The sequence below is a fragment of the Prionailurus bengalensis genome, chromosome B4 (assembly GCF_016509475.1).
Source record: "Prionailurus bengalensis isolate Pbe53 chromosome B4, Fcat_Pben_1.1_paternal_pri, whole genome shotgun sequence".
Classification (NCBI taxonomy): Eukaryota; Metazoa; Chordata; class Mammalia; order Carnivora; family Felidae; genus Prionailurus; species Prionailurus bengalensis.
Window position 1 is genome coordinate 122,093,256 of NC_057358.1, and position 20,081 is coordinate 122,113,336.

At 35.1% G+C, this 20,081-nt stretch overlaps 1 protein-coding gene across 2 annotated transcripts in view; it reads left to right on the top strand.

Annotated features, from left to right (window-relative positions):
- Window positions 1-20,081, top strand: part of CHPT1 (choline phosphotransferase 1) — a 35,786-nt gene that overhangs the window by 15,055 nt on the left and 650 nt on the right. Inside the window, exons 2-8 of one of the 2 annotated variants that reach the window (XR_006294473.1) lie at window positions 277-424; window positions 736-877; window positions 8,128-8,212; window positions 10,832-10,963; window positions 14,382-14,540; window positions 14,988-15,113; window positions 17,470-17,669. Coding sequence is in view for 1 of the 2 variants with exons in the window: in XM_043562331.1 (XP_043418266.1) it covers window positions 277-424; window positions 736-877; window positions 8,128-8,212; window positions 10,832-10,963; window positions 14,382-14,540; window positions 14,988-15,113; window positions 17,470-17,580 (903 nt within the window). In the remaining variant the exon portion in view is untranslated. The remainder of the gene's footprint in view (window positions 1-276; window positions 425-735; window positions 878-8,127; window positions 8,213-10,831; window positions 10,964-14,381; window positions 14,541-14,987; window positions 15,114-17,469; window positions 17,670-20,081) is intronic. The other variant, XM_043562331.1, reaches the window with a different exon arrangement.

Here is a 20,081-nt window from a genome sequence, read left to right on the forward strand (position 1 = left end):
CAAAATCAAGGTCCTCATCCTTTCTCATTTAACCTTGTGTTTCTCACTCTTTGGACTTCTGTGTCCCTCTACCCAGATGACCTAGAACAATTCATCTGATTTCTCAGTTTGGTTCTCACCTGTCAAAGGAGGCTTATGAATGGTTTTTATAACACCCTGAGGTGATATAAGGTGAGAACACAAGAAAATGTATCAATTGGCTTAGGCTGAAATATTTTCAAACAGAAGCTAGCTTGTTGTCACGTACCAGTATTTATTATTCATGTTTATCTTTAGGCACCATATTGGACATACCTTTTATGTGCACTGGGACTCTTTATCTACCAGTCACTGGATGCTATTGATGGGAAACAAGCCAGAAGAACAAATTCTTGTTCTCCCTTAGGGGAACTTTTCGACCACGGTTGTGACTCTCTTTCCACAGGTAAGTTAGCGTTATTAGTGAAGGTTTTTCCCAATTTTGTTGTTGTTGTTGTTAATAATGGCTTAAAAACTAACATGAACTGAGCTGTTTGGTCAACTTTTTGGATAGGCATACATTTGGGGGCAAATTTTCACAGTGTATTTTGAAAGTATGTTCAAAAATTAATTTTGTTTGGTGTACCTTATTGTGATGCCAAGGTTACATACCCTAAAACTCTGTATTTTTGAACTCTGTATCTCTGAATGAATAATGGCAATTATTTCATTAACTATTTTTAATTCTTAATGGTTCTTAAACCTTGTTTCTTTCAGTATTTATGGCAGTTGGAGCTTCGGTTGCTGTGCGCTTAGGAACTCATCCTGACTGGTTGTTTTTCTGCTCTTTTATTGGGATGTTCATGTTTTATTGTGCTCACTGGCAGACTTATGTTTCAGGCGTATTGAGGTTTGGAAAGTAAGTATGTTTTTTAAGTTGTACATTTTTAAATATAATTCAATTTATTTTCACAATCTGTTATATTTTATTTATCCATAAGGAGAACAATGCTTCAATCAGGAATTTAAATTATCTTTTAATTTATTAGAGCATCCATAAATGCTACAGCTTAATTTAAGTCTTGCAGGGATTCTGCATGTTATAAATAGTTATGTATTTGATAGTAATTTTATTTCTTTCTCCCTTTTAGTAGCTTACTAACTCAAGCTTACATTATACAGGAGAAAGAGAAAAATAAGGGACCTGAGTAAAAAGTACTTAAGTAAACAGCATTTGACTTACATAATAAAATAATGAAATATGGAATATAAGGGTCCTTTTTGGTCAAATCTTCATGTGCCCAAAAAGGGGCACCCCTTACATCAGTCACCAACAAGATAACTGTGAGACTGTTCAGTTGTGGTAGACAATTGATGAGATAATGTAAAAGCACCTTGAAAATGTTAGAGATAAACATCAGATGATAAATATGCCTCTGATGCCTTTCTTAGACACCAGGAAATAGCACCGAAAACAAGAATTAGATTCTGTTTTCCTCTTTCCCATCAGCTCCCTCTCTGCCTGATCCTTCAAGAACTATCTGCTGTTGGCTCATTCTCAGCTCTGCCTTTCCGCATCTACTGATTCTTTGTAACCCCACTTTATTGCTAAATAGGAGAAACAGCCATGGAAAACAAAAACAAAAAAACTCTGATGATACTAAAAATATCATCAGGAGAAGCCCAAATCTATGAATCATGTAACAGAGGGAAGGCCTTAGGCAACTCATCACATTGATTCTGAATTATGGAATAATTGTAGTACCACATAGTGCACTTGCATGTTTCAGGCACTGTTCTAAGTGCTTTACATGCATTAGCTCATTTGTTCCTCACAGTACCCTGTAAGGGTATTACCTCCACTGTACAAATGAGGCAGAGAGATTCTGTAACTTACACTGCTGTTAAGTATAGAGCCAGGATTAAAACTCAAGTCTATTTGACTCCAAACCCCACACTCTTAGCGACTGTTGTTCAGTTCCCTGGGACCAGCAATGTATTAGATTCTGTGGAAGGATACAAACTGCATTTTTAAAAAAATTCCTGTTTTAGGAGCTATATAGTATAGTGTATCAAAGGGATGATATAATACTTCTGTGACACTGCTAATACAGTCCATTGCCAAGTGTAAAATGACTTGCGCTAGGTTTCCATAAGTACTGAAGAAATCCTACGTAAGGAAAAGGTAATTGTAGGTTGAATTAGTTTAAGAACACTTTTATGGAAAATCTGACTCTTTTGCTGATTCCCTATCTACTGATCAAGATCCCAAGGATCAAAAATCCTGGTTAAAAATTCAAGGCAACTATGGAAAACTAACCTGTATCTATTTATAAATTAAGATATGCTAAAATAGAAAAGTAACTTTGCAAAATCTAATGCATTTTAATTTGCCGAACTTGGTATGGTAAACCAGAGTAATATAATAATGCAGTGTTCTGGTTAATTATTATTATTGTTGTTACTATTAATGACTAACTTACCTTTTTGGCTTCCAACTTCACTAAAAATCTTTCTGAAATGAATTAGTTCATCTTGGCCTAGATGTAAATTTTACATTCATTTGCTATTGATTGAGAGTCTATTGTGTGCCCAGAACTAGACATACAAAGATGAGTTACTTGTGGATAGACTATGCCAGACAGATGGGAGTAAATCTAGGCAGAAGCATGAGGAAAGAAAGTACTCAGAACATTAGGGAAATGGCTATTTCCTCCACCACGTAGAGGAAAGGAAATCCTGCAATGCTGGGGCAAGGCTGGAGGGGTGGGGACAGCCATTTAAAATACTAACACTGGAGAGATGCCTCAGCAGGTTAACCATCCAATTCTTGGTTTTGGCTTAGGTCACGATCTCTTGGTTTTGGCTTAGGTCACAAGCCCTGCATCTCTAACAGCTAACAGTATAAAGCCTACTTAGGATTCTCTCTCCCTCTTTCTTCCCTTTCCCCGTTCATGCTGTCACTGTCTCTCTCAAAATAAACAGGGGTGACTGGGTGGCTCAGTCAGTTAAGTGTCTGGACTTCAGCTCAGGTCATGATCTTGCAGTCTGTGAGTTCAAGCCCCATGTTAGGCTCTGTGCTGACAGCTCAGAGCCTGGAGCCTGTTTCTGATTCTGTGTCTCCCTCTCTCCCTTCTCCTCCCCTGCTTACTCTGTGTGTGTGTCTCTCTCTTTCAAAAATAAATGTAAAATATATATATATACACACACACATAAAAGAAGATAAATAAAATACTAACACTGGATTGCAGAGATCCTAGGCACTATAGTTTATCATTTGGTCAAAGTAAAAATATCATGGAGCATTGAGTAGGATGATGGTTCAGCTTAACATTACAAGAAGGGTCTATATGTAGCACATCATGCCTTTAGAAATGTTTACAAACTGTGCCAGTATCAATGGTCTGTTGGCTAGGATGGATTTCCTGAAAATTTGTCACTGAGAGACTTAATTTTTTTTTTAAATTTTAATTTCAACATAGTTAACATATAGTGTTATATTAGTTAAGGCACATGATATATAGTGATTCAGCAATTCTGTACATTAGTGCCCATCATGTACTTTTTTAAAAAAATATAATTTAGGGGCGCCTGGGTGGCGCAGTCTGTTAAGCGTCCGACTTCAGCCAGGTCACGATCTCGCGGTCCGTGAGTTCGAGCCCCGCGTCAGGCTCTGGGCTGATGGCTCAGAGCCTGGAGCCTGTTTCCGATTCTGTGTCTCCCTCTCTCTCTGCCCCTCCCCTGTTCATGCTCTGTCTCTCTCTGTCCCAAAAATAAATAAAAACGTTGAAAAAAAATTAAAAAATATATATATAATTTATTGTCAAATTGGTTTCCATACAACACCCAGTGTTCATCCCAACAGGTGCCTTCCTCAATGCCCATCACCTACTTTCCCCTCTCCCCCACCCCCATCAACCCTCAGTTTGTTCTCAGTATTTAAGAGTCTCTTATGGTTTGTCTCCCTCCCTCTCTGTAAGTCTTTTTTCCCCCTTCCCCTCCCCCATGGTCTTCTGAAATAAACAAATCATGATGTACTTTTTAATCCCCATCACCTATATCACCCATCCCCCCACCATCCTTCCCTCTGGTAACCATCAGTTTGTTCTCTTTAATTGAGTCCTTTTTTGGTTTGTCTCTTTTTTAGTTTGCTCATTTGTTTTATTTCTTAAATTCTACATATGAGCGGAATCATATGGTATCTCTCTTTCTCTGGCTGACTTCTTTCACTTAGCATTTTACCCTCTAGCTCCATTTATGTTATGGCAGATGGCAAGATTTCCTTCTTTTTGTGTAAGAAGTTGCTGCAGCCAAGGTCAAAGAGGTTTTTCCTGCTTTCTCCTCGAGTATTTTGATGGCTTCCTGTCTTACATTGAGGTCTTTCATCCATTTTGAGTTTATTTTTTTGTCTGGTGAAAGAAAGTGGTCCAGGTTCATTGTTCTGCATGTTGCTGTCCAGTTTTCCCAGCACCACTTGCTGAAGAGACTGTCTTTATTCCATTGGATATTCTTTCCTGCTTTGTCAAAGATTAATTGGCCGTATGTTTGTGGGTCCATTTCTGGGTTTTCTATTCTGTTCCATTGATCTGAGTATCTGTTTTTGTGCCAGTACCATACTGTCTTGATGATTACAGCTTTGTAATACAGCTTGAAGTCCAAAGATTTCCTTCTTTTTTATGGCTGAATAATATTCTTGTGTGTGTGTTTATCTCATATCTTCTTTATCCATTCATCTATTCAGAGACTTAATTTTTATAGTATTTATATTATTGGAATATAGAAGAGAAATGTAAATGCTATTCTACTTGTGGCTGTTTTCATTGTTATTTAAAAATATGTGGGTTTCAGTGCAAATATGAATTTGTTACCTTGAATTAGATCATTTAAACTATAAAATGTTAATAAGTATTTTTAACTATAATTTTTAAAAAAAAAATTTTTTTTTTCAACGTTTATTTTATTTTTGGGACAGAGAGAGACAGAGCATGAACGGGGGAGGGGCAGAGAGAGAGGGAGACACAGAATCGGAAACAGGCTCCAGGCTCCGAGCCATCAGCCCAGAGCCTGACGCGGGGCTCGAACTCACGGACCGCGAGATCGTGACCTGGCTGAAGTCGGACGCTTAACCGACTGCGCCACCCAGGCGCCCCTTTAACTATAATTTTTAACTCTTAAAGATTTTTTTAGTCAGTGGCACATTAGTTAGTGTTTTCCTTAGCACAATATAGACTTACAGTTAAAATCTGTCTCTGTACTAATGCTTGTCTTGTGGGATAAGGCATATCTTATTTATAGCACATTTGCTCTCCTGTAGCAAATATTTTGTGTAATTCAATAGAGCAATGCTTAAAGCTTAATCTTAAATCCTAAACCATGTCCAATGTTCAGTTGTATTGTGTCCTATTTTGTTATTTACATGTGAACATTTAGACATGGTGTTAATTTTTTTATTTCAAAAGCATGAGGATTTCTATATGGTATTAGGTTCATTTGTCAAAAAAATTACGGTAAAGGACTAGTTTCTACCCCTACCCTCCATCCATGGTGGACTAATAACATGCAATTAAAAACTAAAAAACAAAACAGGCTTACAAAATACCATCCTCAATATTTCATTTAACTTAACAAATGCAAAATTACTCTGTCAAATTACCACGGAAGTTTTTAAATGCTTAGTCTCAATTTCTCCCCTTCACTCCTTGCAGACTGGTAACTAACCCTAGACCACACTTTCAATAGCACTGTTGTAGACTGTCCTTCATGATAACAGTTTGGGGATTAAGGATATACTTACACAATATCCCCAGGGTCCATCTTTCTTGGTTTTTTAGTATTTTTTTGGATCCAAATTTTAAAAACTTGGACCCATTAATGAGTTCTCGTTGTAAACTGTTATACAGAATATTCTTTTATTTAAATATATTAGGCATAATATATTTCTCAAGCTTCAACTCTTTCTTCATAGTTCAAATATTTGAGTATTTGGTGAGTGATTCTCTCTTTTTATCATATTCTTTCAGCTTTCTTGTTTCTAGACTCAAGAACTGTCATTAAGGGAGAATGAAACTTTGGGTTTAATATAAAATCTGTGATATGATGATGCATATGTGAAACCCAGGTTCCTAGCTCAATCCTCGTATGTGTCATTTAGTTCATTGAGAGAAAATTTATTCTATAATCCCTGCCATCTTTCCTAGTTGCTTCTGGTCACTAGTCATACCCTGGGGAAATTATGGATAATTTAGTGTAATTCTACCCCTGTTACTGGAAAAGAGCACAGAACTCTGGTATGAGTCGTAAGTATAGTGGGAAGAGAGCTTGGCTATGAACTCATTTTCCTATGGCAATTGTCAGCTGTTCCAGTACAGGCATGGAAAAATCATTTCAGTTTCCCTTTACAAAAAATAATTTATTGGAATAATTTATAGCTCATAAGACTCACAATAGATGCTCAGTGTTAGTACTTTTCTTCTTTTTACTCTACAAAATACTACATGTTATACTATTATGTTTACATTTTTGAGCCAACTTGACTATTTCTCTACGCAGCCTGGAGGCCTTGATTTGCCTGCCACTGATCTTACCAAAAAAACAAAAAAACTGGCTACCATTTTTATATTTTCCTTTTCTTTGTGGGTTGATGTTCAGTTCACCTTCTCCTCTTAACTGCCCCCAAGTAACTTTGTCTGGAAGTCTTCTTCCCTGCCTGGTTTTAATTTATCATCTAATAGACCACGCTACATGTCTTATATTTGCTGAGCAGTAAGTATTCCCGTAGCATCTGAAGACTCAAGGGCATCCAAGCAGAGATGTCAGGTAGGTAGACAGATATAGAAACCTGGAGCTTAGAAAAAACGATGTGAATTTGGAGATAGGAATTTTGAGGTCCTTAGCCTATAGATGGTAATCTAAGTATAGATAAAATCGTTCAGAAAATCTAAAAGGAGAAAAGATGTAATTATGGAAATGGTAGCATTTCAGATGTGGAAGAAGCAGCAGTCTAGGAAAGAGCATGAGAAGAGTTTCTAGCAAGGCAAGAGAATCAAGAGAGAGCATGGAATAAAGAAGAACATAGCAAAACATTGAGAAAGGGAATGATCAGCATTTTAAAGACTGCAGAGAAGTTACCCAAGATATTAACTGAAATGTATCCTTTAGATTCGATCAAGTGAAAGTCATTGTTTACCTTAAACAATTTTAGAGAATGGGGCCAAAAACCAGATGACAGTAAAAAAGCAGCAAATATAAAGAGAAGGAAATTACAAATGTAGACCACTTTTCATTTAGTCTGTTTATGGAGCAAAGGAGAAGAGGGGTCAGTAGCTTCAGAGAATGCAGACTAGAGACTGATGTTGGTTGGTTTAGTGGAGTTTTGTTTTTTGTTTTTTTTTTTAAACTTAACATGTCCATGTAGGGGAAAATGTCTGTGGAAACCAAAAAACTATAATGACTATTAGTAACCTAATATTAGGACAGCTGTTTGAATTTTCCCTACTTTTTTTTTTTTTCAACGTTTATTTATTTTGGGGACAGAGAGAGACAGAGCATGAACGGGGGGAGGGGCAGAGAGAGAGGGAGACACAGAATCGGAAACAGGCTCCAGGCTCTGAGCCATCAGCCCAGAGCCTGACTCGGGGCTCGAACTCACGGACCGAGAGATCGTGACCTGGCTGAAGTCAGACGCTTAACCGACTGCACCACCCAGGTGCCCCAGAATTTTCCCTACTTTTTAAAAAGTGAAATTCACTTGGGTGTTTAAGAATTTGTCCTAAGTTACCTGGTTGTTTTTATATTATTCTAATTTTTCCTCATTACAAGACTAATACATGATTGTTATTTAAAACTTCAAATGTTACAGAAGTACATGAAGTAGAAAGTAAAATCCTTCTGTAATTTCAATGATAACTGCTCTCAGCAATTTTATACATGATATACAAGCTTTCCCTCCCCCATGCATATCCTAATGTTTATCTGTATATGAGCACATACTGTTCAGTGTGCTCAGTTCAACAGTGTGAATTGATAATTCAGTGATAGACCTAAAGGTACAAATAAGCTAAACTTATAAAGATTCTAACATATTTGATATTTAATATATGGTTAACTGATCTTCATATTCGGGAATTTTATTTACAAACATCTTTTCTATTCTTTGTGCTTCCTCTTTAGAGTGGATGTAACTGAAATTCAGGTAGCTTTAGTGATCGTCTTTATATTATCTACACTTGGAGGAGCAACAATGTGGGACTATACGGTAAATCTGAATATTTAAATTTATATTTAAGTACTTTACAAATATTTAGGAAAATGCATTGTTAATTTTCTTTAGAAATTCTTCACATTGTAGTTACTAGTCATACCACTTCTTAACCTTTTTTCCTTCATTTTGTAATTTTACTATCCCTATATACCTTATTATGGCATTTTTCCCTATGCATGAATATATTATCACATAGAAGAAAATGACCCCATTGCCCTAATACAAAATTTAACACGCTAGTTGAACTACCTTTTCCAGACTAAAATTTATCTCATAAAACAGATATATGAAAGAGTAAATTCAGTAAAATATTTCATGTTTGAAACTTGTCCCTCAATATCAGGAAATAAAAGTTAATAATTTGCATTTTTTATAATCTACTATGAGGTAAAGTTTCCCATATTAAGGAGTGTTTTTATTTTCTGCTTGGTTGGCCTCAGTGTTTTGGTAAAAGTTGACTCTCAGGAGGCCACTGGGATAAATTCATGCTTTGCATAGAAAGAGAATTTATGAAGAAATAAATGATTCTATCTTTACAACCTAAGTCCATAACAATGGCTGACTCACAACCTCATGCCCATATAGTTAAGAATAAGAAGGATAATATCAATAGCTAACAAATAACATTTACTGAACACCTTATGTTCCCACAGTTTACCATCACTGTGACCCTCGGTACAATACATGAAATAGATACTATCATTATTTTGTTGTATAAATAAGTTTTAGAATGATTAAGCAATTACTCCAAGGACACATAGCTAGTAAGTACTGGAATTAAGAAATCAAATTCCAGACTCTAGGTTTTTAGTCACTCATAGATATATATATACCTCCGGTAAAAATAGTAAGAGATACAAAACTAAACATACTCTTACCATAGGATCCAGCGACTGTGCTCCTTGATATTTACCCAAATAAGCGGAAAACTTATGTCCACACAAAAACCTGAACATGGATGTTTACAGCGGCTTTATTCATAATTGCCAAAACTTGGAAGCAATCAAGATGTCCTTCAGTAGGTGAATGGATAAATTATGGTACATGCAGGCAATGGAATATTATTCAGTGTTAAAAAGAAAGCACTATCAAGACATGAAAAGACATGGAGGGACCTCAAGTGCATATTACTTAGCAAAAGAAACCATCTGCAAAGGTGGCTGCATATTGTATGATTCTAACGATATGACATTCTGGAAAAGGCAAAATGATGGAGACAGTGAAAAGCAGCAGTTGCCAGAGGTTACTGGAGAAGGAGGGCTAATAGAAAAAGCACAGGGGATTTTTAGGGCAGTGAAACTATTCTGGCATGATACTATAATGGTGGATATCTGTCATACATTTGTCCAAACTCATGGAATGTATATACCATCAAGAGTAAACTGTAATGGAAGCTACGGACTTTGAGTAATAATGTGTCAGGATAGGTTCGTGTATTATCACAAATGTTAACACTCTGGTGGGGAATGTTGATAGTAGGGGATACCCTGGGGGTTGAGGGTAGAGAGTATATGGGGACTGTATTTTTCATACAATTTTGTTCATGAATGTAAAGTTGCTCTAAAAATTAAGTCTATTAAAAAAACAGTAAGATTTCTCTAAGGCAGTTAATTTCAGAATTGCCATCTACAGATCATAACACTGGGCTCAGACTTGGAGCATATTTTTAAGTAGTGGTACATTTCCCGAGACATTCATATTCCTTCTCATCCTGTAAGAATGATAGAATCAAGGATATGCCACTACAGGCCTCTCAAATATACTAGAGGGATGCGATGTGTCTTTTATGTTAGCTGCCCAGCTGGTTCCTGTAAAAAGGTGAATGTTGACCTAGAGGCAGTTGGGTTATTTATTAAGTCAGATGTGGTTGTCTTAAATTTAATTCTGATTTAGTTACAATGGGGAAGAATTTAATTTAATCTTAAAATCATTTCATTCAATGTTTTGACAATACCATAGGAAGAAAGCACACCTGCTTATTCTTACCAACAAGAATACTTATTTTAGATGTAGATTTTCTAAATTTGTTCATCTGTAGTTTCCACAAATGTTAGTATAAATTTCAGTCTATTTTCAAAACACATTAGCCTATAGCTTTTGGCAATTTATTGTTACTGTTTTTTAAATCCTTTGCTGCCTTTGGAAGTTTTCTTGAACAGCAAATTGACCAACAGGTAAATATACTGTTAGAGATTTAATCCTGGATATTAACTACACAAAATTCTTGCATGCACACACACTGTGATATTTGTCACATTCATGATGCAGATCATGGTGTCTGACTTTTCCTGTGATGCTACCTTTTAGAGGTACTAAATTCAAGTGAACTATCATTTTTCATGTTTAAATCAGATGAAGGCTTATGAGATTAAATATTTCATCACAGTTATGTAAGTAGACTTCCCTGAATTTGGTGAATTCATTTTTCACTTAATGAATAAAACCACTAAAAGAAAAGTGACCACTTCAGGCTACATCTAGGAGTTAAGGCTTGCTTATACAAGAAAAAGGATAGCCTATTATACAGGGCCATATGATAATGTTTCTTTACTATTTAACAGGAAAATAAATTCTATTTTCTTAATGATTTGTTTCTTTCCTCTACCCCTAAAGATACCCATTCTAGAAATAAAATTGAAGATCTTTCCAGTTCTTGGAGTAGTAGGTGGAGCAATATTTTCCTGTTCAAATTATTTCAATGTTATCCTCCATGGTGGTGTTGGCAAGAATGGATCCACTATAGCAGTAAGATACTAATTTCATCATCATTTATTACTAATTTTATTCTAAATTTTATTATTAACCAGATACAGAAATACTAAAAATATGCTGGTGTTCCAAGAACAGGGAAGGGAACTATCTTTCTTTTTAAGCATGTAATACAAAAGCACTTTAAAACATATTAACCAATAAAGCATTTTTCCTCTTTTCTGAAGCCTTTTTCTTGTAGACTTTTCTGACATTCTATTTAATCATCTACTGTCTCATTACTGGACATAATTAAGAATTTCCATTCTCAGGGAATGAGTTCCTGATTTAATAGCAGGAAAGTTGCCAAAGGTCATGGATTCACATACAGGGCAATTTATTACTCAAGTAAATTTTAGTGAAATTTCACTAAAATTTATTTTTAAAAATTATTCTACTATTGGAGCGCCGGGGTGGCTCAGTCAGTTGAACGTCTGACCAGCTCAGGTCACGATCTCACGGTTTGTTGGTTTGAGCCCATCAGGCTCTGTGCTGACAGCTCAGAGCCTGGATCCTGCTTCAGATTCTGTGTCTTTCTCTCTCTCTGCCCCTCCCCCACTTGTGCTCTCTCTCTCTCTCTCTCTCAAAAATAAACATTAAAAATTTTTAAAAATTATTCTAATATTTTAAAAGGTAAAATTTCAAACCTTAATTCTTAAGTTGAATAGGTACACCGTGTGTTTCTGTTTTTTTACATTTTTTTAAATATAATTTATCATCATATTGGCTTCTGTATAACACCTAGTGCTCATCCCAACAAGTGCCCTCCTCAATGCCCATCACCCGTTTTCCCTCTCCCCCACCCCTCTGTCCACCCTCAGTTTGTTCTCTGTATTTAAGAGTCTCTTGTGGTTTGCCTCCCTCCCTCTCTGTAACTATTTTTCCCCATCCCCTTTGCTCATACTATAATACTTTTGTATTTATTTATTTTTTTAATGTTTTTTAATGTTTATTCATTTTTTGACAGAGAGAGACAACGTGAGCAGGGAGGGGCAGAGAGAGAGGGAGACACAGAATCTGAAGCAGGTTCCAGGCTCTGAGCTGTCAATGCAGAGCCTGACGCGGGGCTTGAACTCACAAACCATGAGATCATGACCTGAGCCGAAGTTGGACGCTTAACCAACTGAGCCACCTAGGCACCCCATGTATTTATTTATATATATTTTTTTAAACTTCAGTGCTTTTATGTGGGAAAGGGTCAGAATTCCTGCCAGCTTTTTAAGCAAATACAATATTTATGTTTTTAAAAAGCCATATTGTCATCTCTAAGATAAACATAAGATGATAAAGGGGCACCTGGGTGACTCAGTTGGTTAAGCCTTTGGCTCTTGATTTCCGCTCAGGTCATGATCTCACAGTGGTTCATGGAATCAAGGCCAAGTCTGCAATGGCAGTGCAGAGCCTTCTTGGGATTCTCCCTATCTCTCTCTTTCTATCTCTCAAAAGAAATTAATAAACATTAAAAAAACAAACAAACAACCTAAGAAGATAAGTACTTAGTCCAGTAGGACAGAAGACGTCATCTTCTGTCAAAACATTGTTGGAATGCCTTTTTAGAATCATTTGAGCTGTAACTTACTCTCCTTGATTTCCTTGGTATTGTAGTTCAAAATTTCTGTCCTTTCAGGATAGATTTGATTTTAAGAAAAAAAAAGAAAGTGATACGGAGCCAGATTTAATAAATAAGAGTAGTAAACGTGAAATATGACATTTTTAGTAAAAAAAAAGTCTCATTCTCTTAAATGACTTATAAACTAGCTCTCAAGACAATTTCAAAGGAATCCACATAATTCATAAATTATTAATATTTATGAATACATATTATGTACATAATTCAAAACCAAAATATAAATCATATAGATACATAAGTCCTGATATGTTTGGAAAAATTAATTTGTCGTTTTATGAAGTGTTTTCTTCAGTTGATCTCAGGACAGCACTGTGCATGAGGTACTTACGAATACTTGTTGCTTGACCATGGATGATAGAGTACTACCTGGAACATGAATTCCACTAAAGAAAATAAGATTTAGTCAGGACCAATGTCTACTTTAGAGAATATTTTATTAAGAAATAATTGATTATATTTTGAAGGAAGATAAAAAATCAAACACTATGGCTAGGAAGTGGTTGATTTCTAACTCTTAAACTGGTGCTTTTCTGATGGTTTTAGCAGCAGATTTTCTTGAATAAAATCCACAGAACCATAATACAGATAAATGCACTATTTTTTTTAGTCTAAATTTTGTTTAGGATAAGCAGTACTGAGAGAATCCTGATTCACATATGTAAAAATGTAATGGGCTGGATTTATAGTGTTACACAAGAAGACATTTGCAGTCTAAATGCAAAAAAAGGTGAGGGTGGGAGGTGTTGGTATACAGAGAGACCAGGGCAGAATTAAACTCTTCCTAATCAGTGGTTAAAATATTTTTTAAAATTGGTAGGTTGGGATGCCTGGCTATCTCAATCAAGCATGTGACTCTTGATCTCAGGGTTATAAATTTGAGACCCATGTTAGATGTAGAGATTATTTAAAAATAAAATCTTGGGGCACCTGGGTGACTCAGTCAGTTAAGAGTCTGCCTTCAGCTCAGGTCATGATCTCATGGTTCGTGGGTTCGAGCCCTGTGTCGGGCTCTGTGCTGACATCAGAACCTGGAGTCTGCTTCAGATTCTGTGTCTCCCTCTCTCTTTGCCCCTCCCCCACTCATGCTCTGTCTCTCTCTCAAAAATAAATTAAAAAATTTAAAAAACAAAATGTTAAAAAAATAAATAATAAAAATGGCAGGCTAAGCTTTATTCCAGTATCTGGACAAAAATATGTTAATTTAGCAATCCAAATGTTGGATTTTTACTATGCCTTCAGCATAGTAAAATTTTGTATAGAATAGATCATATTGTTACTTTTTAGTGGTTGTTAGTTTAAAATGTGTGGTGTATATAAAACTGAAATCAAACATCTGTGGCACTGTATTACCTCTTTGTAACCCTATAGTTTTGTGGAAGTTTGAAGGCACAGTTAAGATCTACATAGTCCTTTAGGCCATGGACATCATTCTCCCTTCTTTAGGTCTCTTAATTCTTTTTTTTTTTAATTTTTTTTCAACGTTTTTATTTATTTTTGGGACAGAGAGAGACAGAGCATGAACGGGGGAGGGGCAGAGAGAGAGGGAGACACAGAATCCGAAACAGGCTCCCGGCTCTGAGCCATCAGCCCAGAGCCTGACGCGGGGCTCGAACTCACGGACCGCGAGATCGTGACCTGGCTGAAGTCGGACACTTAACCGACTGCGCCACCCAGGCGCCCCATTAGGTCTCTAATTCTTAACACAAAATAGATATTCAGAAAATGTTTGCACTGTGATAAATGTAGTGCTAAAATATAATGCTGATTTTCTGATTTATCCCTTAGGGCACTAGTGTTTTGTCACCTGGACTCCACATAGGAATAATTATTATCTTGGCAATAATGATCTATAAAAAGTCAGCAACTAATGTGTTTGAAAAGCATCCTTGCCTTTATACCCTGATGTTTGGATGTGTCTTTGCTAAAGTCTCACAAAAATTGGTGGTAAGAAATTAATTTATATTTCATGGTGTAAATAGTGTACTTGGTCCTCAAATACAAAGCTGGAAAGTATTCCATACAATGGTTAGGTTTTTAATGATGTTATCATTACAATAAATAGCTATTCGTGTTCTAAGTAAAACTGTGAATGAGTTAATGTTATATTCAGGGAGATAATTTCCTTTCTGTATGGTAAGTCTTTTAATTATCTGTTTAGCTGTAATTATCACTATAACTTTTTGATATCAAGGAATTTAAATATTGGGAACTTTAACGAGCTACCTAGTCATGAATTTGAGAAGTTTTAGTTATTTCCGGATCAAATGTGAGATTAAATGGTCTCTTTATCTTTGTCTTAATAGTGAATTAAAGTTATGATTCTGTCCTGAAAAGTAAAAGCTAAAATATTTAAAACTTAATAATGAAATTATTTTGTTTACTTTTTTATAGATAGCTCACATGACCAAAAGTGAACTGTATCTTCAAGACACTGTCTTTTTTGGCCCAGGTCTTTTATTTTTAGACCAATACTTTAATAATTTTATAGACGAATATGTTGTTCTTTGGATAGCAATGGTAAGTTCTTTTCTGCTAAGATTTTTATTTATTCTTAATAGATGTCGGATAACCCTATGCTTAAGAGTCATTTCAGTGAGATAGCAGATAGCCTCACTGTGTATACTGTAAATGTTTCTGAATATTAAAAATATACTCCTTTTAAGCCGTGAATCATTTTTGTGTGTGTATAGAAATGGCCCACATTATCTGGAGATCAGGCTTCCAACAACTTAAATCTTTAAAAACACAACTGTGTACCTTAAAAATATATTTTTCTCCCCTACCAAAAACAATACAAAGATGTCAAAAATGATTTCACTCTGCCCAGAGAACTGCAAATACTTATTAAGTGTCTGACTTTTACTTAATCAAGCTTGTTAGAATTATACCGAGCTTATAGCAGGTAACTGGTAAATTAGATGGAGTTAGTGTTAGCAAATGTGGGCACTTATTGCATCAAGAACTGTCAGCTAATAGTGAAGAAACAAAATAGAAAAGACAGTATTACCAAGTATGGGATTCTGGGACCATTTTGTGCTAGAATTAGGCAACCTGATGTACCTGTATGCCTCATGAGGACAGTGCATAATTTATATCAATAATGATGATTCATCAAGCAAAGGTTAAATTCTCATTGTCTACATTCTACTTAAGAAAGTGGTATATACGTAATACATATATTAGTTTCTATTCAAAATGATTATAAAACATAGAATTATGGTGCTTAAGAGAGAAGCTCTAGCCATCTGAAGAAAAGAAAATCACTATTGTTAACACCTTAATCACAAACATGGATAAAGGGAGCATTATTCAGTTTTTTATTTTATTGAGATATTGTCTTTATGGTCTTCAGTTAATAGTGGTTCTGAACAACTTTGCTGTATTTTCCCCTACCTCTGGACCTCCGTGACTTTCACCTAATTGTTAGTGATACATAAACACATATTAAAGTGTGCTAAAAGAAATCCTTCAGTGAATCTCTTGGTAATTTGAATAATTTACTGTATTTGTTAGATTTAAGCATTAAAATATTATCTGTTCTGTGCATGGACCATAGTACATCTGATGATACTTATACTATGTTCTACAGTATTATTTTTTTTCTGGAGTAAATAGCTTAATACCCATTCATGGTCCATTCAAAAATCTTTCATTTTTTAAATGGCAGTGAGATGTAAATCTTAATCCTCAGAAGTTTTTCAGGCAATAGTCTAAAAAGTGTTCAAAAATCAGAATAATTTTCTTTAATTTGCTATCCACTATACATATTTTTAGGACTCCAAAACAATCTAAATTTTAAAAATAGGGGGTAATTATTCAAAATATCCAAAAATTCAATGTAGGGTTTCTTTTACTAAAGTTAAATATACATTGCCAAATGGAATTGTTAATGTAATTAAAACATCAGGTGTTAAAAATTCAAGAACCAGGTGCCTGGCTGGCGCAGTCAGTAGAGCATGAAACTGTTGATCTAAGGGTTGTGAGTTCAAGCCCCACATTGGGCATGGAGCCTACTTTAAAAAAAAAAAAAAAAAAAAAAATTCAGGTACTTATTTTGTCATGAGTTGGCCTGGTTTATGCCACTGGTAGAGATTATGGTGATGAAGGCAAATTGAACTTTTCTCTAAAACACTATGTCGATCACAATTAAAAAACAACAAAAAACACTATATGATGACATATAGTTTGGTTGTGGACCAAACAAAAACATAAGGTCCTTGCTTCAGAGACAAAACGGTCAGACAGAACTTTTCAAGTAAATGATATGGGAGATTTTCCCCTCATGGGTGAGAATTCTCTCTCCACAGCAGAGCTGTGAGCCTCCTTTCTCTGAAAGGAAGCATTTGCCCCTGGTCTCTGATAAACTTTTTAGAGTGTGCCTTTCTCCTTAATTTTGTATTCAACACAATTTTGTATATACCTCTCCTCAACTATTGTGTCTTTTCCAGGCCTTTATTTCTTAAAACCATCTCAAAGGAAAAAGAAATGTATATGATGGGATGATTTTATTAAGTGACTAATAGTCCCTTCTAATAGAAAATTTATGACTTTGTTGCATAGCAGAAAATTGAAAGAATGTGGAGTCAGAAGACAAGTTCTGTTACTTTCCAGCTTTTGTATTTTTGTCTAGGCCTTTTACCATTCTGAGCCTGTTTTTATAACTGTGAAATATCCTGCATGTTCCAGAGGATTATAGTGAGGTCCAAATATGAAATATATGAAAGTACTCTAAAATGTAATTTTCTCGTTGAAGGATTTAGGTTAAGGTTTGAGATTCTGGGGGGGTGGGGTAGGGAATGGGACAGAAAAATAACTGCTGCTTCAGAAAAGATAGGCCCTAATCCTTTTTTTTTTTTTTTTTTTGCTTCCAAAGGTCATTTCTTCATTTGATATGATGATGTACTTTAGTGCTTTGTGCCTGCAAATTTCAAGACACCTTCATCTAAATATCTTCAAGACTTCATGTCATGAAGCACCTGAACAGGTTCACAAGCATATTGACTAATAGCCCAAGGAAAAGAGGAGAAGCAGTTAGGGGAACCTATGAGTGAAGGAAATTCCCCTTTGCAGGAGGCTAGTATACAATAAATAAGGTTATATTTGAATGTAAAACATTAAGTCCTGTAGATTCCATTATGTTTATTTCAGTTGTAAAGCCCTCACTGTATATCGACATTTTTGATCACAGGTATTACCAGAGTATTACAATATATTAGTTAAAAAGAAAGCCAAAGAAAGAAATTTCAATTTTCTGAGGATAAGAAAGTAAACCACTGTGGTTCTAAAGATGAGTCTCTTTATCTCAGAAATCTTTATCAGATACTTTGGGTTTTCATTGCTAAGGGATTACATAAAAATTTAGGACTTGGGCGCCTGGATGGTTCAGTTGGTGAGGCAACTGACTTAGGCTTGGGTCATGATCTCGCAGTTTGTGAGTTCGAGCCCCGCATCCAGCTCTGTGCTGACAGCTCAGAGCCTGGAGCCTACTTTGGATTCTGTGTCTCACCCTCTCTCTACCCCTTCCCTGCTCATGCTCTGTGTCTGTCTCTCAATAATGGATAAACGCTTAAAAAAAAAAAAAATTTTTAAAAAATTTAGGACTTAAAGGATTTTAGCCATATTAAGGGCAATGCTTACTTTAATTGCTAAAAATTGACAAATGAGTTCATAATACCATATAAGTTCATGGATTGTAATACTGTAATTATTGAGTCAAATGATGTTATGATTTTTTTTAATTAGCCATTTTTCAAGAGGTATGTTAATTACTGTTGTATAAAAAGAAATACTTGCTTGCAACTAGAATTTAAATGGGCTACTGGAATTTTCTATAATTTGTATTTACTAAAAGGAATTTGTCTTACCAGTTCAGAAAACAAATGAATCTTTATACATTCCTTGATATTCTGAGTTAAAATTAATTTTCACAAAAAAGTGGACTTTAAACATTCCCTTTTATGAATCATTAAACAGCAGCTAAAGCACAGTTGACATAAGAAAATTAGTAATTTATGAAAACATGGCAGTATCTTCCCTTTAAAATTTCAGCAAAATTAACCTCAAATACACATGGGCTCATGATAGGGAGATGATATAAATATCAGTTGTCCCACCACTAAATACATTATGTACTGATTATCTTTCCACTCTCACTTAAAAGCATTTATGTTGCTCATTATGAAAATTAGAACTATTACAAGGATTGTTGTGATTCACACTCCCATCTTACCTTATTTTTAATTTTATCCAACAGTCTATAGACCTTAAGCCATACGATGAAATAATCAAAATTAAAGGAGTAATGAACACATACTGTGTCTTAGACAATAAAAAGGTATATTGAAAAAATAGTGAAAGGGGATTATTCTTTAAAAGGAAAAAAATATGTAAATTAAGTACATAGAAATCACTCTGGAGTACTTATTTTGCCTCTAACTATTGGTAAACTTTTTAAAGTGTTTGGATAGGACTTTTTAAAGTGTTTGAATAGTACTTAAGATTTACATTCCAGGGGCGCCTGGGTGGCGCAGTCGGTTAAGCGTCCGACTTCAGCCAGGTCACGATCTCACGGTCCGGGAGTTCGAGCCCCGCGTCGGGCTCTGGGCTGATGGCTCAGAGCCTGGAGCCTGTTTCCGATTCTGTGTCTCCCTCTCTCTCTCTGCCCCTCCCCTGTTCATGCTCTGTCTCTCTCTGTCCCCAAAAAAATAAATAAACGTTGAAAAAAAAAAAAAAATTTTTTAAAAAGATTTACATTCCAACTTTGGCTTAAAAAGGAAGTCCTTTACAAAATGCAAAAAAAAAAAAATTGGAACTGTCTCCTTAGATAATCATTAATTTTTTCTTGTATAACTTATCACAGCTAGAAAAAGAGAATCAGTATGGGCTTATTTTTTAGGCTTGGAAAATCTTAACTAAGGTAAAAGTGGGTAATAGGGGTAAAAATTAGAATTTAAAACATGGAAAAACAGGAGAAAATCACTCCTTTTCCTCTAAGGGCATATTTTTGTTTTGACTGATTCAATGAAAGCAATTTCAGCAAAAAATAGGAAGTTTAACTTATTTCAAACAAATGTGAAACAATTTAATATTTATTAAATCAAGTGTTTCATATGTTATGCTATGTTTAAAAAATGCGTATTTTTAGAGACAAGCTATAAAATCAACTGTTCGTTTGGAAATGAATGTAATCAAACTTCTATATATTTACTGAATATTAAAACTGAAAAACAAAATATTTTCTAGGTAACTTAAAGACAGATGTGAAGCATTTAAACCATAAGTAATTAAGTATGTTAGATATACGTTTAATCGTTACTAAGGGCATGTGTCATTTAATTGTGGACCAAATCCAATTAAATGGCATTTTGATGTTTTTGTGGAAATGACATATTCACAAATCCATGTCTTAAAACTGATTATTTATAGATCTTGTTTGGTTTTCTTAATAGTTTTTAGCAGTTTATTTCTGAACACAAACTTAGGTTT